We start from the raw sequence: 18508 nt of genomic DNA, 5'->3' as shown, positions 1-18508 counted from the left end.
CACAGCTTGTCTCTGAATGGAGAATCAATGAAGCATCAAGGCGGGTAGTGTTTATGACGCTAATGTACTGACGGCCTTGTTAGGGATAATTACTGCATAACGAGCTTGAGCTAATCAATGAAATCCATGCCACTTCTCTCATAATCCTGTACGGAACACAGGATTACAGTTTCTGTGCAAAGCTCTCGGGCGGCATTGTTTTAAAACATAGTTTGGCACTGTTGCATTTAATTAACTTTAATGAGCCAACTGTTAAATTGAGAGTAAATGAGGGCTGTTTGTATTGTTCCTTTCCTTTGTGTCAGTTGATTGGGATGCCACTGTCATTATTTCAGTGTTTTGTGAATTGTCTTGTGCACATTGCAGAGCTAACCTGTGGTCTTTTAGGCTGTTTCACACAACTAAACCTGCGTCCCTTTCTCCGTTCACAGTACCAGGGAGCACGTGACCCCGGAGATGAACAAGCTTCGGCAGAGCCTGAGGAGGAAGAAGCCCACCTACGTGCCAGAGGCCAGCAGACCGCATCAGTGGCAGGCTGACGAGGAGGCTGTACGAAAGGGCAAATGTAACTTCGCTGTCAGGGTGAGTATCAAACACCAACATAACATAGAAGTCATATTTTACCTTGGACGGTCACAGCACACGTCTGACATCATTAAGACTATCGTTTTGCAGCATGCGCAATAAAATAACATTCTGTTAATGAAAACCTTAGTGGAACCGCGGAGAACAGACCAGTGCAGGTGAGGAGTCACTTTACTCTGCGTGTATAGTAACAAGAACCTCAACTAAATAAATCACAGGGCTACACAAAAGGGGTAAATGAGACACTGTGCATTTGTCACGGGTCATTTCAGGGCTGTAGAAAGACACTAGACAATAACAGGTGCACTGGATCCTCACTTATCCAACACTCTATCCCTGAACGGCACAGAAGAAGAGCAAACCCACAGTCTGCTTCAGGACAAATCTGTGATGTAACAGCAATGTTTGTAGCATCACACTGTATTAACTGTGTACAGCATATCCTTCATTATTTTAGCTACACTGTCGGCGGTTTGTGTCGAAGATGTGATGTATGCAATGGATAAACATACATGTTTATAAGTGTTTGGTTTGTTTTTGCTTTACTTAAAGGAAAAGTTTGCCATTTTGAACGATTGCTCATTAGAGGAAGTTAAATGCAGGGCTGAAGATGAGGGGGGAATAATACTGAAAGCTTTCTGGGGCCCAGCCGAGAGAGGGGACTCCATTCCATCATCCTGTTCATCTTAAACAGTGACACCAAAATATTTATTTTCAACCGAAATATTCACTTTTACTTATTAAAACATCAAAAGACAAACAATATATTTATTGTTACTCTCATAAAATAAAGCCTAGCTACATGACTTGAAAAAATAACTTATCTAAACTAACTGCTGGTTCTGCATCTGCACATAAATCTGGATCCCAGAAAAGAAAGCAAAAGGAAAAGAGGGAGCTAGTCGGGGCGTTGACCCAAATAATTATCTGATGACCAGCTTGTTTCAGTCAAGTCAGAAAGAGGCTTACGTTACCAGCCAAGGGGTAGCTAGTGTCAGCGAAGGAGGGACCACCACCTCTGAGAGGGAGGATGATGTGAATAACAGTCAAGACGTTCTTTGTTACTATGAAGGAAAGAAGATTCAGGGAGGGTCCATTCACTGGTCCTGTTCAGGGGCCCAGTCGTTTCTGTGGGCGAGTCTCGTTAGATGAGAGGATATCACTCTCGTGTTTGTACACTGTGGAGTTGGAGCCAGGAGGTGATTAGCTTAGCTTAGCTTAGCACGGATACTGGAACCAACAAGCCTGGCTCCATCCAAAGGTCAATTCTGCCAACGAGCACTTTGACACTCGCCAACACATGACATGGTTTTACAGCTGTGGACACCCTGTGATGCTAGGCTAAACCAGTCTGCTGCTGTTTGTGGCTTTGTAGTCATTGTATAGACATGAGAGTAGTATCAGGGCAAGCCAATAAGTCTACTTTTTCAAAATGATGGAGACTGATACAACTTTTGAACTGTAATGGGCTGGGTATGAGACAGAATTATTTTGTACTCTGATGTCCACCTCATGAAAATAGACTGTATCATCGCCTTTTTGCTTATATCAAAGAAATGTAAATAGTTTTATATTAGTGGGATAAAAGAGCATTTGATCTGTATAGAAAACATGTGATATATAAAGCACAGACTCTCAGTCTCATATGCAGTCGATGCATATAAGCAGCATAATTGATGGCCCAATTTACTGATATCCAGCGTCTGGTCTGAGCGTGTGCCATATGCCTATCCCTGAGAGCCGAAGTAATTTGTTGAAGAGCGGTGACAGTAAGAGATGGAGGACAGAGAGGGAGGGACGACGTCGAGGTGGAGTTACAGATTAAGGGGACCACAGGAAATGACAGGGTGAGGGATGAGAGTACACAGAGGGGACCGGGAGACATTGTAACATATGAAATGAGAGAGCCAGAGAGACGTAGAACTGGGTAAGACAGGTGAAGAGAGAGAAGCAGAAGAAAAAATTCAGTTCTCATGGAGGACGGTCCTGATGGTAATGCGCCACAGAGTTTGCGATGAGATGGACAGTGGAGTGCAGCTCGGAGCTCTGCAGAGTGGGATGTCTTCCTAAAAAAAAAAAAAAAACCCTTCTCAGCCTCTCTATTGTAGTTTTTCCTGCCTCTTTGTTCCCCTTTTCTTCTGTTCTTTCTCACATCTCTGCCCTCTGTCCATTTTCACTCTAAATGTATTCACAATTCATACACTATTCATGCCTCCTCCAGAGCTGCTGAACTGAACCAGAGGAAACAAACAGTGTTATTCGGCTCTAGCTCGATACTGAGAGAAGGCTTGAAAGGCAGATAGTGTGGGAGAAAAAAAAAAATGGCTTGTTGGAAAGTTTGCAAAAAGTGAAGCATGCAGACACAGTGGCCCTCAGCAGATCGCTGGCTGACTGATCATCAGATCACTCATCGCCTCGTCTGTCAGAAGTGGAATAGATGCCGTGCATTGATAAACATCTTCCAGCTCTAGCTAGCTGATATGACTCTTGAAATTGAATTGAGAAACAAAGCAAACATAGCAATGGTAGCAAGGATAGCCGGACTAAACCCAGTCAGCTCTTGCAGGTAGTATGAAATGATCAGCACAGTAACGTAACGTGATGTTAGCAAACATGGAGTTCCTGCTGTTTGCCTGTTGCACAAGTCAGGAAGGAAGTCCTGTTGTTGTGGATATTGAATTCATACCAATAACATAAATACGGATTCTGCTGTTTAACATCAAAATACACCAGAAACAATTCATTTTAGATGTCGAGCCAATCTTGGCCAAAACTTCTATGTGTACAGGCAACACTTCCCTCAACAATCTTCGTCCATGCATGAGTTAATAGTATCATTCACAGTCATGGATGCGGGGACTAGGGGTGCTGAGCGTGCTGCAGCATCAATTGATGATAAATCAGCTGTCTTATCAGCTGCCAAGGTGATCATCAAAGCATCAATCAAAGAGCCGAGTGAACATTTGCAGGATTCATTAAACCATCAGGAACAGGCAGGAACAGGGAGAGAAGTCTTACTTTCTTACTTCAGTCTCTGCCCCCCCATTTCAGCAATTTGTGCAGTTTATGACACAAACAAACCATTTCGCTTGTTAATGTATGTCTGAGGATATATCCCATGATGACATCACAGGCAATTTTTCTGTCATTTCCAAAAAAAAAAAGAAAAAAGAAAATCTCATTCATAAATCTACTGCACTTGTCCAGCAGATATTTCAGTTCAGGGACCAATCTCCCCTAAACTCAGAACTCTCCTTAACACTCTAAAAACACATTTTTTTCATGGTTTCTGACTGGAGCAGAGCTACGGGGAGATTTAATTGTGTCCCTGTGGGCTTTCCGTACAACACAGTGCAGAGCTTTGGAGACACAAAAGTGGATGTGAGACTATATATTATTACAGTCTCTCTCTCTCTCTCTCTCTCTCTCTCTCTCTCTCTCTCTCTCTCTCTCTCTCTCTCCTGTCCTTATTATCAGCAGCAACATGTGGCTGTAAATCCACCTTGGTGCTTATTAGCTGCTTGCCTGTCACTTACAGAGACACTGAGGGGGGCTAATGAGGCTTTGCTCGCTTTTGTGTCACTTTTGTCTCGACACTTCAGTTCAGCTGCTTTATCGACACGGGGGCTGGATGAAGAGTGTTTCTAAAACATGAAAACAGAGAGAGAGAGAAAAAAAAAACTTTTTAACAATCAACATCTGTTTGGTTTTTAGGATATTAATACCTCTGCCTTCTCTCTGCAGTATCTGGGGCTGGTCGAGGTGGAGGAGTCCAGGGGGATGCACGTGTGCGAGGAGGCGGTGAAGAAGCTCAAAGTTGTGAGTATCCCGCACTCACACTCACACACACACACACCTCCTCTGCTGCAGTGCTGGATGGAGGTTCACTTCGTTCTATAGAGGCGATAATATATACTAACCCCAAGGATCTACAGACTTTTACTGGAGCTCATTACAGACACAGCTGCGCGAAGCTCATGCACCAAAGTATCGACCAGAGGAGCACACACACACACACACACACACACACACACACACACACACACACACACACACACACACACACACACACACACACACACACACACACACACACACACACATTCAATACTCTCTGCAGTTACCTCCATAGTCTTGTTATTTTCTTTATCCTTATCACTTTCATATCCTTCATCACCCTCGCTGGTGGGTCTTATTCCATGTGTCTGTCTGTCTGCTCATCAGTCTGTCTATCTGTCTGATCCCACTACACCCAAGAGAGCGGAAATTGAGATCTGAGCTAACATAAACACATATAAACGGACACACACACACACACACACACACACACACACACACACACACACACACACACACACACACACTGACTTTGCCCCCCTGGGAAGCTGTATTCGGACAGGGAGCGTGTGAACAGAGTGACACAGACGGGCCAGTGTCAGACAGACACACACACACACACACACACACACACACACTCACACACACACACACACACACACACACACACACACACACACACACACACACTCTGCGGTGAAGACAACAGGAGTCTGTGTCACTCTCTTCACAGTCATCACATCTGTAAGCTGCACAACAAAACTGCAGAGCATTTTCTTTATTCAGCGTGCACCCTTGCCAAACCTGATACGTCTGGTGCAAACGTTACTAAAGGAACCACTTTTGTCAGACTTAGCTAAATCACAGCCACTTTAGCCTCGTCTCCCTCTCTTTTCGCCGCCATGTCTCTTTCGCTCGTTTCCCTCCTTTGATTCTCCCTGCTGGATCGACTCTGCTTCTCTCCATCCTCCATCTTATATCAGCCTCCCCCTCTCGCAGCGCTCTCGCCTCTCTGCAGTTTCGCCAAAAACTTTCTACCGAACTTATCCTTTCCTTTTGATTCCCCAGCTCCATCTCTCCATATAGCTCCCCCTTTCCTGCCCCACTCTTTTTCCCTCCATCGCTCTGGGTTTCTTCACCTCCTTTTCCTTGCTCACTCTGTCTTCCTCTCAATGGGATTATGCAAAAATTGAGGCTCCTCGTCGATTCGCTGTGGGTTTCAAAGCCATTTCCTGCAGCGCTCCGGATTTCTGTTTCCCTCACTTACACACAAACTTGTATGCAGCCTCATGCACACCCACACCCACACACACACACACACGGAGTCATTGCTGTTTCAGCCTGGTATTTTTAGCCCGGCCCATGCTGACTGTGTTATTAGCTCTGCCTGGTGCCCTCCTCTGGAGAAATGATTCTTGGTGCCAGCTGGCACAGTTCTTACCTCTGCCCGCCTCTCCGCTCTTTACCCACCACTACCTCATCTGCTGTAAGGATGTCATCATCAATTTACATAACTATGAGTAGTAGTACATGTGGCTTGGTGTGCTTGTTGTTTATGCCTGTTGACAAATACACTCAATAATTCATTTCACTTTTCCTGTTTTTCCAGAGTGGGAAAAAGACAGTCAAAGCAGTATTGTGGGTGTCAGCTGATGGCCTCAGGGTGGTGGATGACAAAACTAAGGTGAGCAAACACATTTGTGAGTGTGTGTGTGTGTGTGTGTGTCACCTATTTCTCCTTGTTTCATCCTCCCCTCTGTTTTCGCTTTCAACCTACCTCATATCTCACCGGGCATCTGGGACGAGGAGGGGAGGTTTGTGTCCTACAGTCATGTACAATTACACACAACACAGGTGTTTTATCTGTCTTCATCCTTTGCCTCTGCCTATGAAGATAGAGTTTGCAGGTCAGATGAAGACAGAAATACCTCCTCGTGCCCTCCGATGCTCTTGTCATTTCTCTACCGCGCAACCGTCTCCGCGAGCCTCTTTTATGTTTTCACATTCAGCTAAGGCGCGTTTTCCGTCCTCAAGCCATCAACAAAAAGGGTCATTCTGTCTCAGTTTGATGACGCCACCTCACGGCTGACCACAGAAGCGTCCACCGTCTCGACGCTCCCGGGCTCGTGCATGTGTTTCCCGAGCTGACAAATGTGACTCATGCTTTCTTGCTGAAGGTACTTAGCGGGGGAGGAAAGATCGAGTAAATGCAGGCACACACACACACACACACACTCTTGAGGAGTGTCTGGTGGTGAGGGAGGCCTCCGACAGAGTGAGTGCAGCTCGCTGTGATTCTATTGAAATCAGAGCCGAATAAAGAGCAGCAGAGAATAGGGGAGAGAGAGCGAGGCCAATGGTGCGGCCTCTCTCGCTCTCAATCTCTCTTGCCTTCCTGTTGTTCAGAGGCCACACACACATGACCTCACCTCTCCCAATCCCTTAGTCCCGTTGCTACCCTCTCCCTCCGATTTAATCTCCCTCCTATTTCTCCTTCAGTGACAGATCTCGTCCAGACATATTAAAGGATAAGGCTGGCAGTGTTATGTAGTTTTTTTTGTCAATAAATCCTCAAGCCAACATTGAACTGATCCTGCTGATAAGTATTATCTGTACGGACAAAACCGGATGAATCTTATTCCTCAGTGCCATAGAGCGCTATTGTAAAAGCCAGTAAAAACACACAAATGGGCCACACTGTTGAACAGGTTTACCTTTATTATGGTGAACATGGGCACTGTTGTTAATGTTAAGTCAGTCCCACAAACACCATCCTGGTGCATGAAACACTCAACCAGGGCAACAAATTGGTATTAATCCGCAGGTGGAAAAAAGTCCACAACAACTGACGCATTTCTTCCTGTTTGAGTAACTTCTGCTTTGGTCTTTTCATACAGGTAGGATGTGTTTCAGCAAAAGACTAGAGCAGGCTGAGTTCTGAGTTTTGTGTGTTTGTGTCGGGGATAATGTAGTGAAATCCAGATACAGGATCAGCAGCGGTGCCCTGTTTGATTCCTATGAAAGCAGCTCAGTGGCACATGAGACAAAGATAACGTTTGACCATAAAATGACCTGGATCTTTCACATAGCTTCCATATTATGCAGCCAATAGGAGGCTTGGTTAGACCAGTTGCATTTGCTTTCTTGTCTAAGTAACATTGCCTGTTTCTCTATAGTCTCAATTAAATTCTATGAAGGTTAGACATGACTATAGTTTTAAAATGAGACAAATTAATTTTGCAGCTCTTGTCCTTTTAATTAACTGAATGTAGCAAAGTAATAAAGACCGAATATTGGCTGGTACAACTGTCGTCAAGAGATCATCAGTGTTTTACCGTCTCTGCTCCTTCTTTCCCTCTTTCAGTGCCTCCTCATCACCTTTTATCATCAGTTCAGCCTTCATCCATGAATCAGACAACACGCCTAAGAACGCCCACACAACCATAATTCAAACGCTTTCCCACAGTCTGCGAATGCAAAGTGTGTGTGTGTGTGTGTGTGTGTGTGTGTGTGTGTGTGTGTAGGAGTAGGAGATGCACATGACCTTCATAATGCAATTAGAATAGAAAGAAGCAGTAAGGTCTTTTTGGGCTCAAGGCATAAAGACTTCTCTGCATAGATGAGTCACTTGCTGCTCCGCAGTATTCTTCCTGTCAGTGTTGTGTGACATGATATGAGTCAACTTTATCTGCAGAAACACTCACACACACACTGAAACACTTTCTTCTTGCACTTTTCGTCAGAAAAACACCTCACATGATCACAGACTCACACATTGCTCTCTGGTCAGCCTTTCACCTCGGCACCAGTGCCCCCCTTCATTCACTAATTGGCCCACAATGAATGGACTATTATTCGTCCACCTCCTTCTCCTTCTTTTGCCCTCCTTTCCCCTCCTCGTCCTCCCTCTTCCTCTCCCGTCATCCTCTCGTCACTTTGTTTTCGGCAACACTCGAGGAGAGGAAGGAAGTGCGTGGATGAGTGTGTGAACCCTCATGCTCTTTATTCCCTTTCTTGTCCCTCTTGCCTCTTGTTTTCCCTCTGTTTCTGTTCTTGGTGAGTCAAAGAGGTGAGCCGAGGGGCCCCTTAATGTACACAGAGAAAGAAAAGGGCCCCTCTTAGCTTTCCTCTGTAGTAGACTCAGAGAAAGGCTGAATAACCCTTTTATAGAAGGAAGGGTAAGATGCTGGAGACATCTCAGAGATGAAAAGAGGATCCAGTGTAGTTAGTCTGTAGTCACTTTCTTTTCTTTTCTACCATTGGTGGATGTGTGAATAGGTTGGTGTGAGAGGGGTTTCGCGGGGTTAACTGAGGTTGAAAGCAGCGTGTCAGGTATTGGATCAGTCTACAAGCTGGTGTGCTCATACTCCCCTGTCTGTCATCGCCAAGCTAAGCTGCAGTTAAAGAGAAAGAACCCCATCACGTGTGATTTGATGCGATCTACCTGCTGGAACATTTTTGATTGACTCGACCGTATTATGTGCGCTGTCAAAGCAGATTCTCTCTGACCTCTTGGTCTCTTATTCCCTGTTTCTCTCTCAGGACCTCATTGTGGACCAGACCATAGAGAAGGTTTCATTCTGCGCCCCTGATCGTAACTATGACAAGGCCTTCTCCTACATCTGCAGAGACGGTACTACCAGACGGTGGATGTGCCACTGCTTCATGGCTCTCAAAGACTCGGTGAGGGGGGGGCAGCTAACCTTCCATCCGCCCCTCAGGGATTTTCTCCATATAGACAGCCGAAGTCCAGACGACATGTCTGAGCTAGCCCCTCTCCCATTATCTTATGTAATTCAATACAGTCTCTCATTCAGTATTTCTTTCACCTGTCTTTTTGAAAAAAAAATCTAATATGTTACAGGGAACAATGGTCATGACAAATCATTGCAGCAGTTTCTATTAGAAGTTGAAACCTTTATGAATTTAACTAAGCTGTGCTGAGTTCCAGCGTTCCAGCAAAATCACCTAGAAGTAATTATATTGCCATATATATTTTATGTATGTATGTTATATACCATGGGTCAATTGATTATCAGCCTAGCTGATTATAGGATCCAATATTCAATTACTGGAATCAGATGTTTTAATAAAGCAATTGAAAATGCAGCATGCAATCTGCAAAAAAACAAGTAAGATGCTAAAAAAGTATATTTGCCTTAGTAGTGGAGAGGAAGTATAAAGTAGCAGAAACCAGAAACAGTCAGATTAAGTACATCAACATTGTGCTTAACTACAGAACTTGAATAAAGGCACATAGTTGCATTCCATCACTGCCGAGTTCAAAAGCCTCAGTTTAAGGCAAATCGACACTTGTGGTTTGGAGACCAGACAGGGAACCAAACAGGGAACCAAACAGGGGACCATGTAGCGTGTCCAGAAATGTGTGTGCTTACCATGTCCCTTTGACCAGTGCAGGGGTTGTGGGAAATGTTTAGGCAGGCTGGGAAAAAACAGTACTACAGCACATACACTAATATTTGACTGTTATTTTTTTGATGAAGACAGTATCTACACATAGAGAGGAAACCACGTGACACACAGTGGAGAAGAACTCTGTAGCAGGGCTGTATTTTAAGTAGTTTCTGTTGTTATACATGCTAATTTTTAGATTTAGAATGAGGTTTTTTTACTCTTGAGCCAGAACAAGGATGTTGCCGTTTCACATCTCTGCAACGTCCGTTGCGCTAAATGATAAATTCTTTATTATATACAAGAAGAATATGTCTAAAATGTAGACCAAATGAAAACCATTCACACTGTTTAGATTTTATACACAAGAAAAATCACAAGTTAAAAGTCTCAAGTTCAGATGTGGTTGGCAGTGTGTGCACATGAAATCACCGCATTGGTTTTTTTTTGTTTTCTTACAGCTGTTGTAGTATTTCTCACCTCTGTTGTTTCATGCTGACTGATGTAAAGACAACTACAGTAGAACCAGTGCTGCCATGCCTGTGTTGTAGTTTCAACCCCATGGTGGTTTCATCAGCTTAGACTGTGAGTTGGATTATTAATGTGGATGGAGGAGAGCGCAGCACAGACCTGCAGGATTAGGAGAGGGGATTAGACAGAAGCCTGTGGAGTTATCTGTCCATCTCTGTCTGTCTCCATTTCCACCACCACTCTATACATCTCTATAGGCTCACCACAAACTCAAATGTCTCTCTTGTAGCTGCCATGGCTGTCTATAAAGGAGTGTAGGAAGACAAGGCAGGGCCTGAGAGAGAGAGGTTGTGGAATGTAGAAATTCATTGCAGAAGGCAGCCTGGAAATAGTTGCCCTCTGCGCCTCAGAGCGTGAGCCCATGTTGACGTTTGACAATGAAAGAGATTTGAGGGTGATAATTGAACCCTAATCCGATCTTCACCATGACCGCTGTATTTTCTGTGAATGTATGAAGCGTGATTTGAAGGTTACACAAACAGCAATCCCACGTGTTGCACATAAACATTGTGAAGCCTCTGTAGAAAAACACACATTCAACACAGTCGATGGGATATGACTTCTAAACTGTGTGCCATGTCTTTGTGTTTTGCTTCACCAGGGTGAGAGGCTGAGCCACGCAGTTGGCTGTGCCTTCGCCGCCTGTCTGGAGAGGAAGCAGCGCAGGGAGAAGGAGTGCGGCGTGACGGCGTCCTTTGACGCCAGTCGCACCTCATTTGTGCGCGAGGGCTCCTTCCGCGCCAACTCTTCCTGCAGCCAGCAGGGCAGCAGCAGCGAGCGAGATGACAAGCTGCCAGACAAGAAAAAAGGTAGGAAGATATTTCAAAATTCTTGCACAAGTAATGCTCATACAGTTTGTATGTAAATGTTTGTACTGTACAGCAGTCTCAAATGATCATATACCCATTTCTTCTTCCAGACCAACCGTCTGCAATCCCAGCCCTCCCACCTGGCACCGCCTCCCCACCCGAGGGTGCTGCGTCCCCCATGGAGCGACCGGAACCAGGTGGGCCTCACGCCATCCCACGTCGCCACGCGCCCATCGAGCAGCTGGTGCGTCAGGGGTCGTTCCGGGGATTCCCTGCCCTCAGCCAGAAGAACTCCCCCTTCAAGAGGCAGCTGTCGCTCCGCCTCAACGACCTGCCCTCGACATTACAACGCAAGACCGACTTCCAGACCAAGAACCCTGGTGAGTTGAGAGGTTCTTGAAGTTAGACTCACAAGTGTTAGAGAAGGGACCTTGAAAAAAAATACGTATTTTTTTTTGTGCGTGTTCAAACATGGTCAAGGAACATTACTTCTGCCCTTACACAAACACAAAGTCTTCACACCATGCGTCTTGGTTCCACTTGCGTCATGATTGGAGCGCCTGACCCCCATCTAGAGATGTCTGCGCAATCACAGTGAAGAACAAAACCTCAGCAAATCTCAGATGAATTTATATTCATGTTTCATCACAGGCAAGGTGTAATTCTTCAGTGTAATCCTGTCGCTCGTCTTCCATCGAATGTAGGCCGAGATGAAAAGCAGCTGTTGTGAAGCACAGTTTCTTATTGCTGTCAGTGCCAGAGCTGACGGCTCGGCATGTACGGCTCCGGAGGCCCTCTTACTTGAAAACAATTAAGAATAACTGACTTACTCCTCACAGATTGATGTATACACACGTATGTGAACGCACGCACAGAGACACAGGATCATAGCGCTCAGTAGCAAGGCTGATTATAGTCATTAGGAGAGATGAGCGAGTTGACTGCGGGACGCCACTGACTGGAATACTAAACTACAACTTTCAACTCCTGCTCACTCCATTTCTCATATCATACACAACACACACACACGCCACACACACACATACACAAAAACACACACACAGATGCACACACTAGCAGCCAACTCCACTGCCTCCCTGCTCCCTTGTGACTCTCTGAACAATGTGTGCATTGATTTGTGCGGTCAATCAGCTGTCCTGGTTAGCCTTCAGCAAGCCCTCTGCCAGCCCTCAAAACCTGCACTGACACACACACACACACACACACACACACACACACACACATACACACACACACACACACACATGCAGACACACATGTGAGTGCTTCTGAACTCTGTGGGACACTGACAAGAGAAGGGAAGGAGAAGGATCATAGGGTCGGACTTTGCCCGAACAAAGCACAGAGGAATCGTTAATGGGAGACCTTAGACACGCCTCCAGCACCCTGTGCATCCAACATGATCCACAGCCTGATGCCACACAATCCACTCAGACGAGACAGAAAAGCATTTATTAGAAGAGACACAGAACACATCGGATTGGATGTTTGAGCCACAATGAGTCATCTGTGCGGAACATTTTTTAATTTACTTTACTTTAATCTCAGTCCATTCATTCATTCCTCTGCATGTGCGACTTATTGCCGCAATGTCAAAAATGTCATCAAACTCCTCTTTGTCAAGTGTTTTGGACAACTGTGCATGCAGAGCATGGACTGGGACAGCAAAAACAGGAAGGATGAGGGAGTGGAAGAGAGCAGAAACAAAATTCCTCTGTCTGTGAAGGGAGGGACCAGGGGACAAGGAAGAGGGAATTAGATATGATATCTATTTATATCGGCGGTCTGTGCAGGAGAGGTTTAAAGCTGTAGTCCAAACCAAAGTCAGACGGGAACATTATGCCGCCTAATCCCTCACTGGTCAGATCAGTTACAGTCAGTTAAAACATGGATAAGCTAAGCCAAATTTGCCTCTGTCTGAGTCATCCCTGTGCACAAGGCACACAAGATGATGACATAACATGCTAAAATGTAAATAGGATATGAAGCTACATAGGGAAGGGTAATTGACGTAGTTCATCTTGGCCTGTATGAACCTTTTTATTTTTAATAAGAATGCCCTGATTAGCACAATACCATGTTTGTCTTGAGAAGCTTGTGTTGTTAATGCTTTGTGAGTCACAGCGGCCAGAATCAAAGTCTTCATATGCTCCAGTTTCTTTGCGTTTGATACTAACTGGGTCTGTTACGCGAATGATTAAACGTTTTTTTCTCGCTCTTTTGTTTGTTTGTCCCTCTGCTCAATCCTCCTCATCTCCCATTCCTTCTCACCATCATTTTTCTCTCTTTTCCGACCCCGCCTCTCCTTTGTGTGTCCTTTTCTTGCTTGTACCAGAGATGGAAATGGGCTTGCCGTGTGAGGGAGACAGTAGTATCAACGCCCTGTGCTGTCAGATCAACAACTCCTTCACAAAGCCATCGGACGAGCTTTTCTCAAACCCCACTCTGGCTGCAAATGGTCCTCCAACTTGCACTGTGCCCCCTGTCCTGCCTCCACCACCTGCATCAGTTCAGGGTAAGCATCAGATCAATAGTGATATTGATTTTCTCAAAACAGCGCACACTCTGAACAGAGCTCAGTGGCGAGGAAATGATTACCCTTTTTCTGAATCGTTAACTTTATCCCTCCAGCCACTTCTTCCTGGGTGCAGCCAGAGCCTCCACTCCACTCTCCTCCTGCGGTTTCCGTGGCGATGCAGATGCAGATGCAGATGCAGAGTGGACACAGGCGCACACCCTCTGAGGCTGAGAGATGGCTGGAGGAGGTCTCCAAGGCTGTCAAGGCTCAACAGACCCCACCTCCGGGCCCTGTCATCCCCACCATCCCCGGACCCCCCTCCATGTCAAGTCAGCAGATGTCCAGTCAGGCAGCCATATCAGCCGCCCCAGTGTCCACTGTCCCTCTCTCCCTTGGCACCATGTCCAAACCTCTCATCTCTGGTCCCTCTGCACTCTCAAGTCAAGCCCCAATGCCCCTTCCGCCCATGTCAATATCATCGGTTCCTCTAATACCAGGCCCTCCAGTGTCAGGGCCCCCCATGTCTCTACCTTCTATGTCGATCCCCACAATGTCCGGTCCGAGCATGTCTGGGGCCCCCATGCTCCAGCCTTCCCTCCCCGGGCCACCAGGATCCCTTCCAAGCTCCATGCAGCCATTCCCCTTGGCTTTTGACACCACTCCAGCACCTGTCGGAATGTTCGCCAGCCAGCCTGTCCAGCCGGCATTCGTGCCCATGCAGACCTACATGCCAGGCCTGGCCAGCAGCATGACCTATCCCAACGCCAGTGTGCCTGTGGTGGGCATCACACCATCGCAAATGGTGGCTAATGTCTTCTGCACTGCCGCAGGCTCATCTGGTGCAGGTGGAGCCATGGGCTCAGTTGGAGGGGGACCCAAAGTGGGGGCACTCGGGACAGTTGGGCAGCACCATCCCCATCCAGGAGCACCTGGTGCAGTCGGGCATACTGGAGGGTTTTCAACACCACCATTCTCCTCCACTCCGCCACTATCAACAGCCATTAATGGCCTCCCACCGCACAGCAGCATCATGATGGACCTCCAGAATGGGACGTCCAACAGTGGCAGTAATTGTGGAGGCAGTAGCAGCTGGCCGCCAGAGGGCAGCCAGCTAACAGCTCCGGCAGCCAGCGCCTCCCAAGACGATGATCGTTTTGAGGCCAAGTGGGCCGCACTGGAGGCCAAACCAGGGCCTCAGCAGCAGCCTGGAAGTAAGGCACCAGCTGCAGCAGCCAACCCGTTTTCCAACAATCTTCAAAAGACATTTGAGATTGAGCTTTAAGTCAGAGTTGGCCCCCCAAAGCTGTAGCTCTAGCCCTCGAATTAAAGCCTGAGAAAGCCTGGCACTAATTCCAGCATCTCTGCTTGGAATGGGATGCTGGTCCTGAAAGTTAGCCTAGCATCTGACCGGTGGCGGCCTAGCAACCTGCCTTAAGCTCTCTGAGAGTCAGTCTTATAATGATCTTAATTGCTTTCTTTACACTCTGACAGAAGTTTGCATGTTGCTGGGCTGCCATTGGACGATCAGGTTCGCTTGCTCATTAGACTTGATGGACTGAATCCTTTCACTCCACCCGCTAGCCACCTCTCTTTCCTGCTTACACTTCTCCACTCTGGCTTTTCTTTACCTGCTGCAAGCCCCTGGATGTACTGTAAGTGCCCCTCTGAGGACCAAGTGTGTGTGTGTGAGTGGGGGGGCAGCTCAGTGGTTTCTTTCGTTAAAAGGGGACTCCACTCAGATGCATTCCAAACCCATGAGATGCTTTTTTTTCTTGGTGGAGAATTGAGTGGATATGACTACATTGCAACACATGCAGAGGAGCAGAGAAGCGATTTGTTGACTTACGATCAGACTGATTGTGAGCTTAGCCAAGCACAGCAAAAGTCTGGACACCTGAAAGGACTAGCCAATGATGTAAGACCCAACCTTACCAACACAGAAGGACTTACTGACGAATAGCAGAGATTTATGGCCAAAATTATTTTATTTATTGTATTTTCTTTCTTTATTTTATCAAGCTATATATACTTAAAAATCAAATTTTTAAAGCAGTGTTTCAGGAGCGTTTTTCATCCCCTATATTTATATTTGTTGAATCGTAAAGAGGAGGGAAAACAGTTAGCAGAAGGCTAACAGATGTGATCGAGCAGCGGTAGAGGGAAACTGAGTCGTGGTACAGGAACCAAATAGCAAGGGCTTACAGTGGAGTGGTGTGTAGTGCAACATGTGAGACAGTAAATGTATATAGCAGCATGTTTTTCCACCCATTAGCCCTCAAGTATACACTTCACTGCTGGTGAGGCTTCACTTTGGCTCTGTAGCCCATTTCTGTTGTTAAAGCCTCCCTTAAAGGGTTACTGGAACTCGCTTCAGGATATCCAGCACACTGACACTCCGGACAATGCAGCACAACAGTCCTTTGGACTCCATCTTCTCCAGACAAATCCAAGGAACTTCAACTCAGAGGAAACACACAAAAAAAACACTCTACAACACTGTGCAACTGGTTGTCAAGATGATGCACTACATTCCAACATTCATAAATCCTTTAACGTGTTCAAACACAGGGTATATTGTCATCACTTACAGTATGATTGTGTATTCTCCTCTATGTACTACTGTATCAGTTGCACTCATTTTCGATCCATGATCAGAGGTGAAAAGAGGAGAGGAACATGAGCAGACACAGACCGGAGTGTGGCAAAGCAAAAAAAAATGGAGAAGAAAAAAAAAAGACATATGTTTGAATTATTGAGGACATTTGATTAAGAGGAAGAGAAAATATCGAACGACAGAAGAAAAGAGGAAAGAGGGAAGGATAACCTGTATGTGAGAGACTGAAGGAGAGAACGGAGTTATATCTTTAAAAAAATAATAAATGAGACGGAGGAAGTCTGGCAAGGGGGGGGAATGAGAAAAGATATGAGCGAAGAGATAAGTGTGTGTGAAAAAACTGCGAACAAAGACACATTCATCACGTAGCCCACAACCTAAGCACTGTCTGCCATGGTTACTTCTTTTTTGGTGTCGAGGCCAAGCATCATGTTCCTCATCTCCTTAAACCTCACAAACAACATTTGATCATGTTCTTTTTTTAAAAAAAAAAAAATAAAGAAGAAGAAGAAAAAGTCGCTTATTATATAACTGCGGTCTCATAAACAAGATATTTTCAAAGTATGTGCAACTCCTTATAGAGTTCAAACTTGTCAACAACAAAGCTTTCCGTGTTTACCTGCAGTTTCTGGCATGTTTCATTAAAAGTTCAGGTCCGTTTCGAGAAGATGCTCCATTTCAAAGTAGAGATGTTTATTATAGAAGGGCTTTTCCATTTTAGCAAACAGGTTATTGTCTGTATGTTCTGTAAAAAAAACTGTAATTTGACCAGAGACGCTGCTGCCATGTTCCTCGGCAATTGAATTGTATGGATATGGACTGCCACTGATTAAGTTTCCTGCTCATTAACTCCCTGCAGTTTAATTAGCTTATTGGGCCTCTTCCTATGGCAGCGATCCCATCTGATAGTCTGCCTTCTCAGAGAACCGTAATGTATGTGCCACTGGCCTGATTTATACCGTCTCTGATCCTCCCAGGGATTTTGTCCTTCATTTTCGGACAAATCGATATTGCTTCCCGACCAAACGAAGTCCCAGTTGCTCTCTCGACCCTCCTCTCTCTACAAGACAAGACTGATTCACTCATGAAATCAATGCGTTTATTTCAGTGAAAATATATTTTAGCCCTCGACTCCTGTTTGCACGCCCTCCAAATTATAAATGTAGGTTAATTGTGTTCCGCGTTAAAGCAAACTAAATGACCTCATAAACTTGATTGTAAAACCATAGTTTAGTGATGGTAACAAAGCAAACCAGTGGAATTTATTTTTAATCTTTATTTACAGAATTTTTGTATTTAAACCTACATATTTGTATTGTAATTACATTGTACAAAAGATAAATAAAGTAATATAATATTACTCTGGCTTACTCTGGTGGTGGTTTTTGAGTGTTTCACAAACAACTGCAGTTTTTTTTTTCCCTTTTGTCTTTTTCCATCACTCCTCTCATGACCTTTTGACCTGTGCAATTTATCTCGCTATCTTTTATACTCACCTCCATCTTTGTTTCATTTCTGTCTCCCAGGATGCCAACTGCTGCCTGTTGTTATTGATCTGCCCCTTCTTTGTGTTCATGTTTCTTTCCATCCAGCTATTGACCAAATGTATGTCAAAAGTTTAAAAAACTGTGAAGTATTTCCATTAAGTAAACTGGAGCAGCTTTCTTAATGTCTTTAAGACACAGTGGAAAGCTGGGAAAGCATTCAAAGATGCCTGTGTTGCTCCTGGTTCTGCAAGTAAAAGTCAAATTTATTTCTCTCACAGACGATTTTTTCCTTACTCACAGTGAGAGCAACTCTGCTGCTTGAATGGGAATTAAACTGCCACAAATTCTGTTTGAAACTGTCTGATTCCTGTGTCCATAAGGGGTAGATGTTAACCACAGCTCCAAAGGTGCTTTATGCCAAGAAACATTCAATCACAGGCCTTAAAACTGTCTTACAGTTGCTGCCAATAGGGGGCTACACTATTTTTCCAATCGGCCCAGTATTCAAAAACATGTAGTCAATGGTGCAAAAAAATGACCCATCGTACCAAAAGCCCAGCTGTTTGACAGTCTGTCATCCGGAAAACAAACACCAGTTTCTTTGAATACACTCACTCTTGGAGTTGATTTTCCCTAACCCTTTCCTCCAACCCCCTTTCTCTCAAAATGTTTCTCTCCAACTGACTATTACTAT

General features: G+C 45.2%; 1 protein-coding gene across 3 annotated transcripts in view; it reads left to right on the top strand.

Moving 5' to 3' along the window:
- Positions 1–17687, top strand: part of numbl (NUMB like endocytic adaptor protein) — a 64257-nt gene extending 46570 nt beyond the window's left edge. For all 3 annotated transcript variants that reach the window (XM_037086051.1, XM_037086042.1, XM_037086053.1), the window contains exons 2-9: positions 432–582; positions 4330–4404; positions 6032–6106; positions 8965–9105; positions 10967–11174; positions 11285–11554; positions 13531–13710; positions 13827–17687. In XM_037086051.1, coding sequence (XP_036941946.1) covers positions 457–582; positions 4330–4404; positions 6032–6106; positions 8965–9105; positions 10967–11174; positions 11285–11554; positions 13531–13710; positions 13827–14995 — 2244 coding nt within the window. In that variant the 5' untranslated portion in view covers positions 432–456 and the 3' untranslated portion in view covers positions 14996–17687. The remainder of the gene's footprint in view (positions 1–431; positions 583–4329; positions 4405–6031; positions 6107–8964; positions 9106–10966; positions 11175–11284; positions 11555–13530; positions 13711–13826) is intronic.
- Positions 17688–18508: the final 821 nt, after the last annotated feature.

Source organism: Acanthopagrus latus, chromosome 2, assembly GCF_904848185.1.
Source record: "Acanthopagrus latus isolate v.2019 chromosome 2, fAcaLat1.1, whole genome shotgun sequence".
NCBI lineage: Eukaryota > Metazoa > Chordata > Actinopteri > Spariformes > Sparidae > Acanthopagrus > Acanthopagrus latus.
The sequence above is the reverse complement of the archived record's forward strand: the minus strand, read 5'-3'. Positions and strand labels throughout refer to the sequence as shown.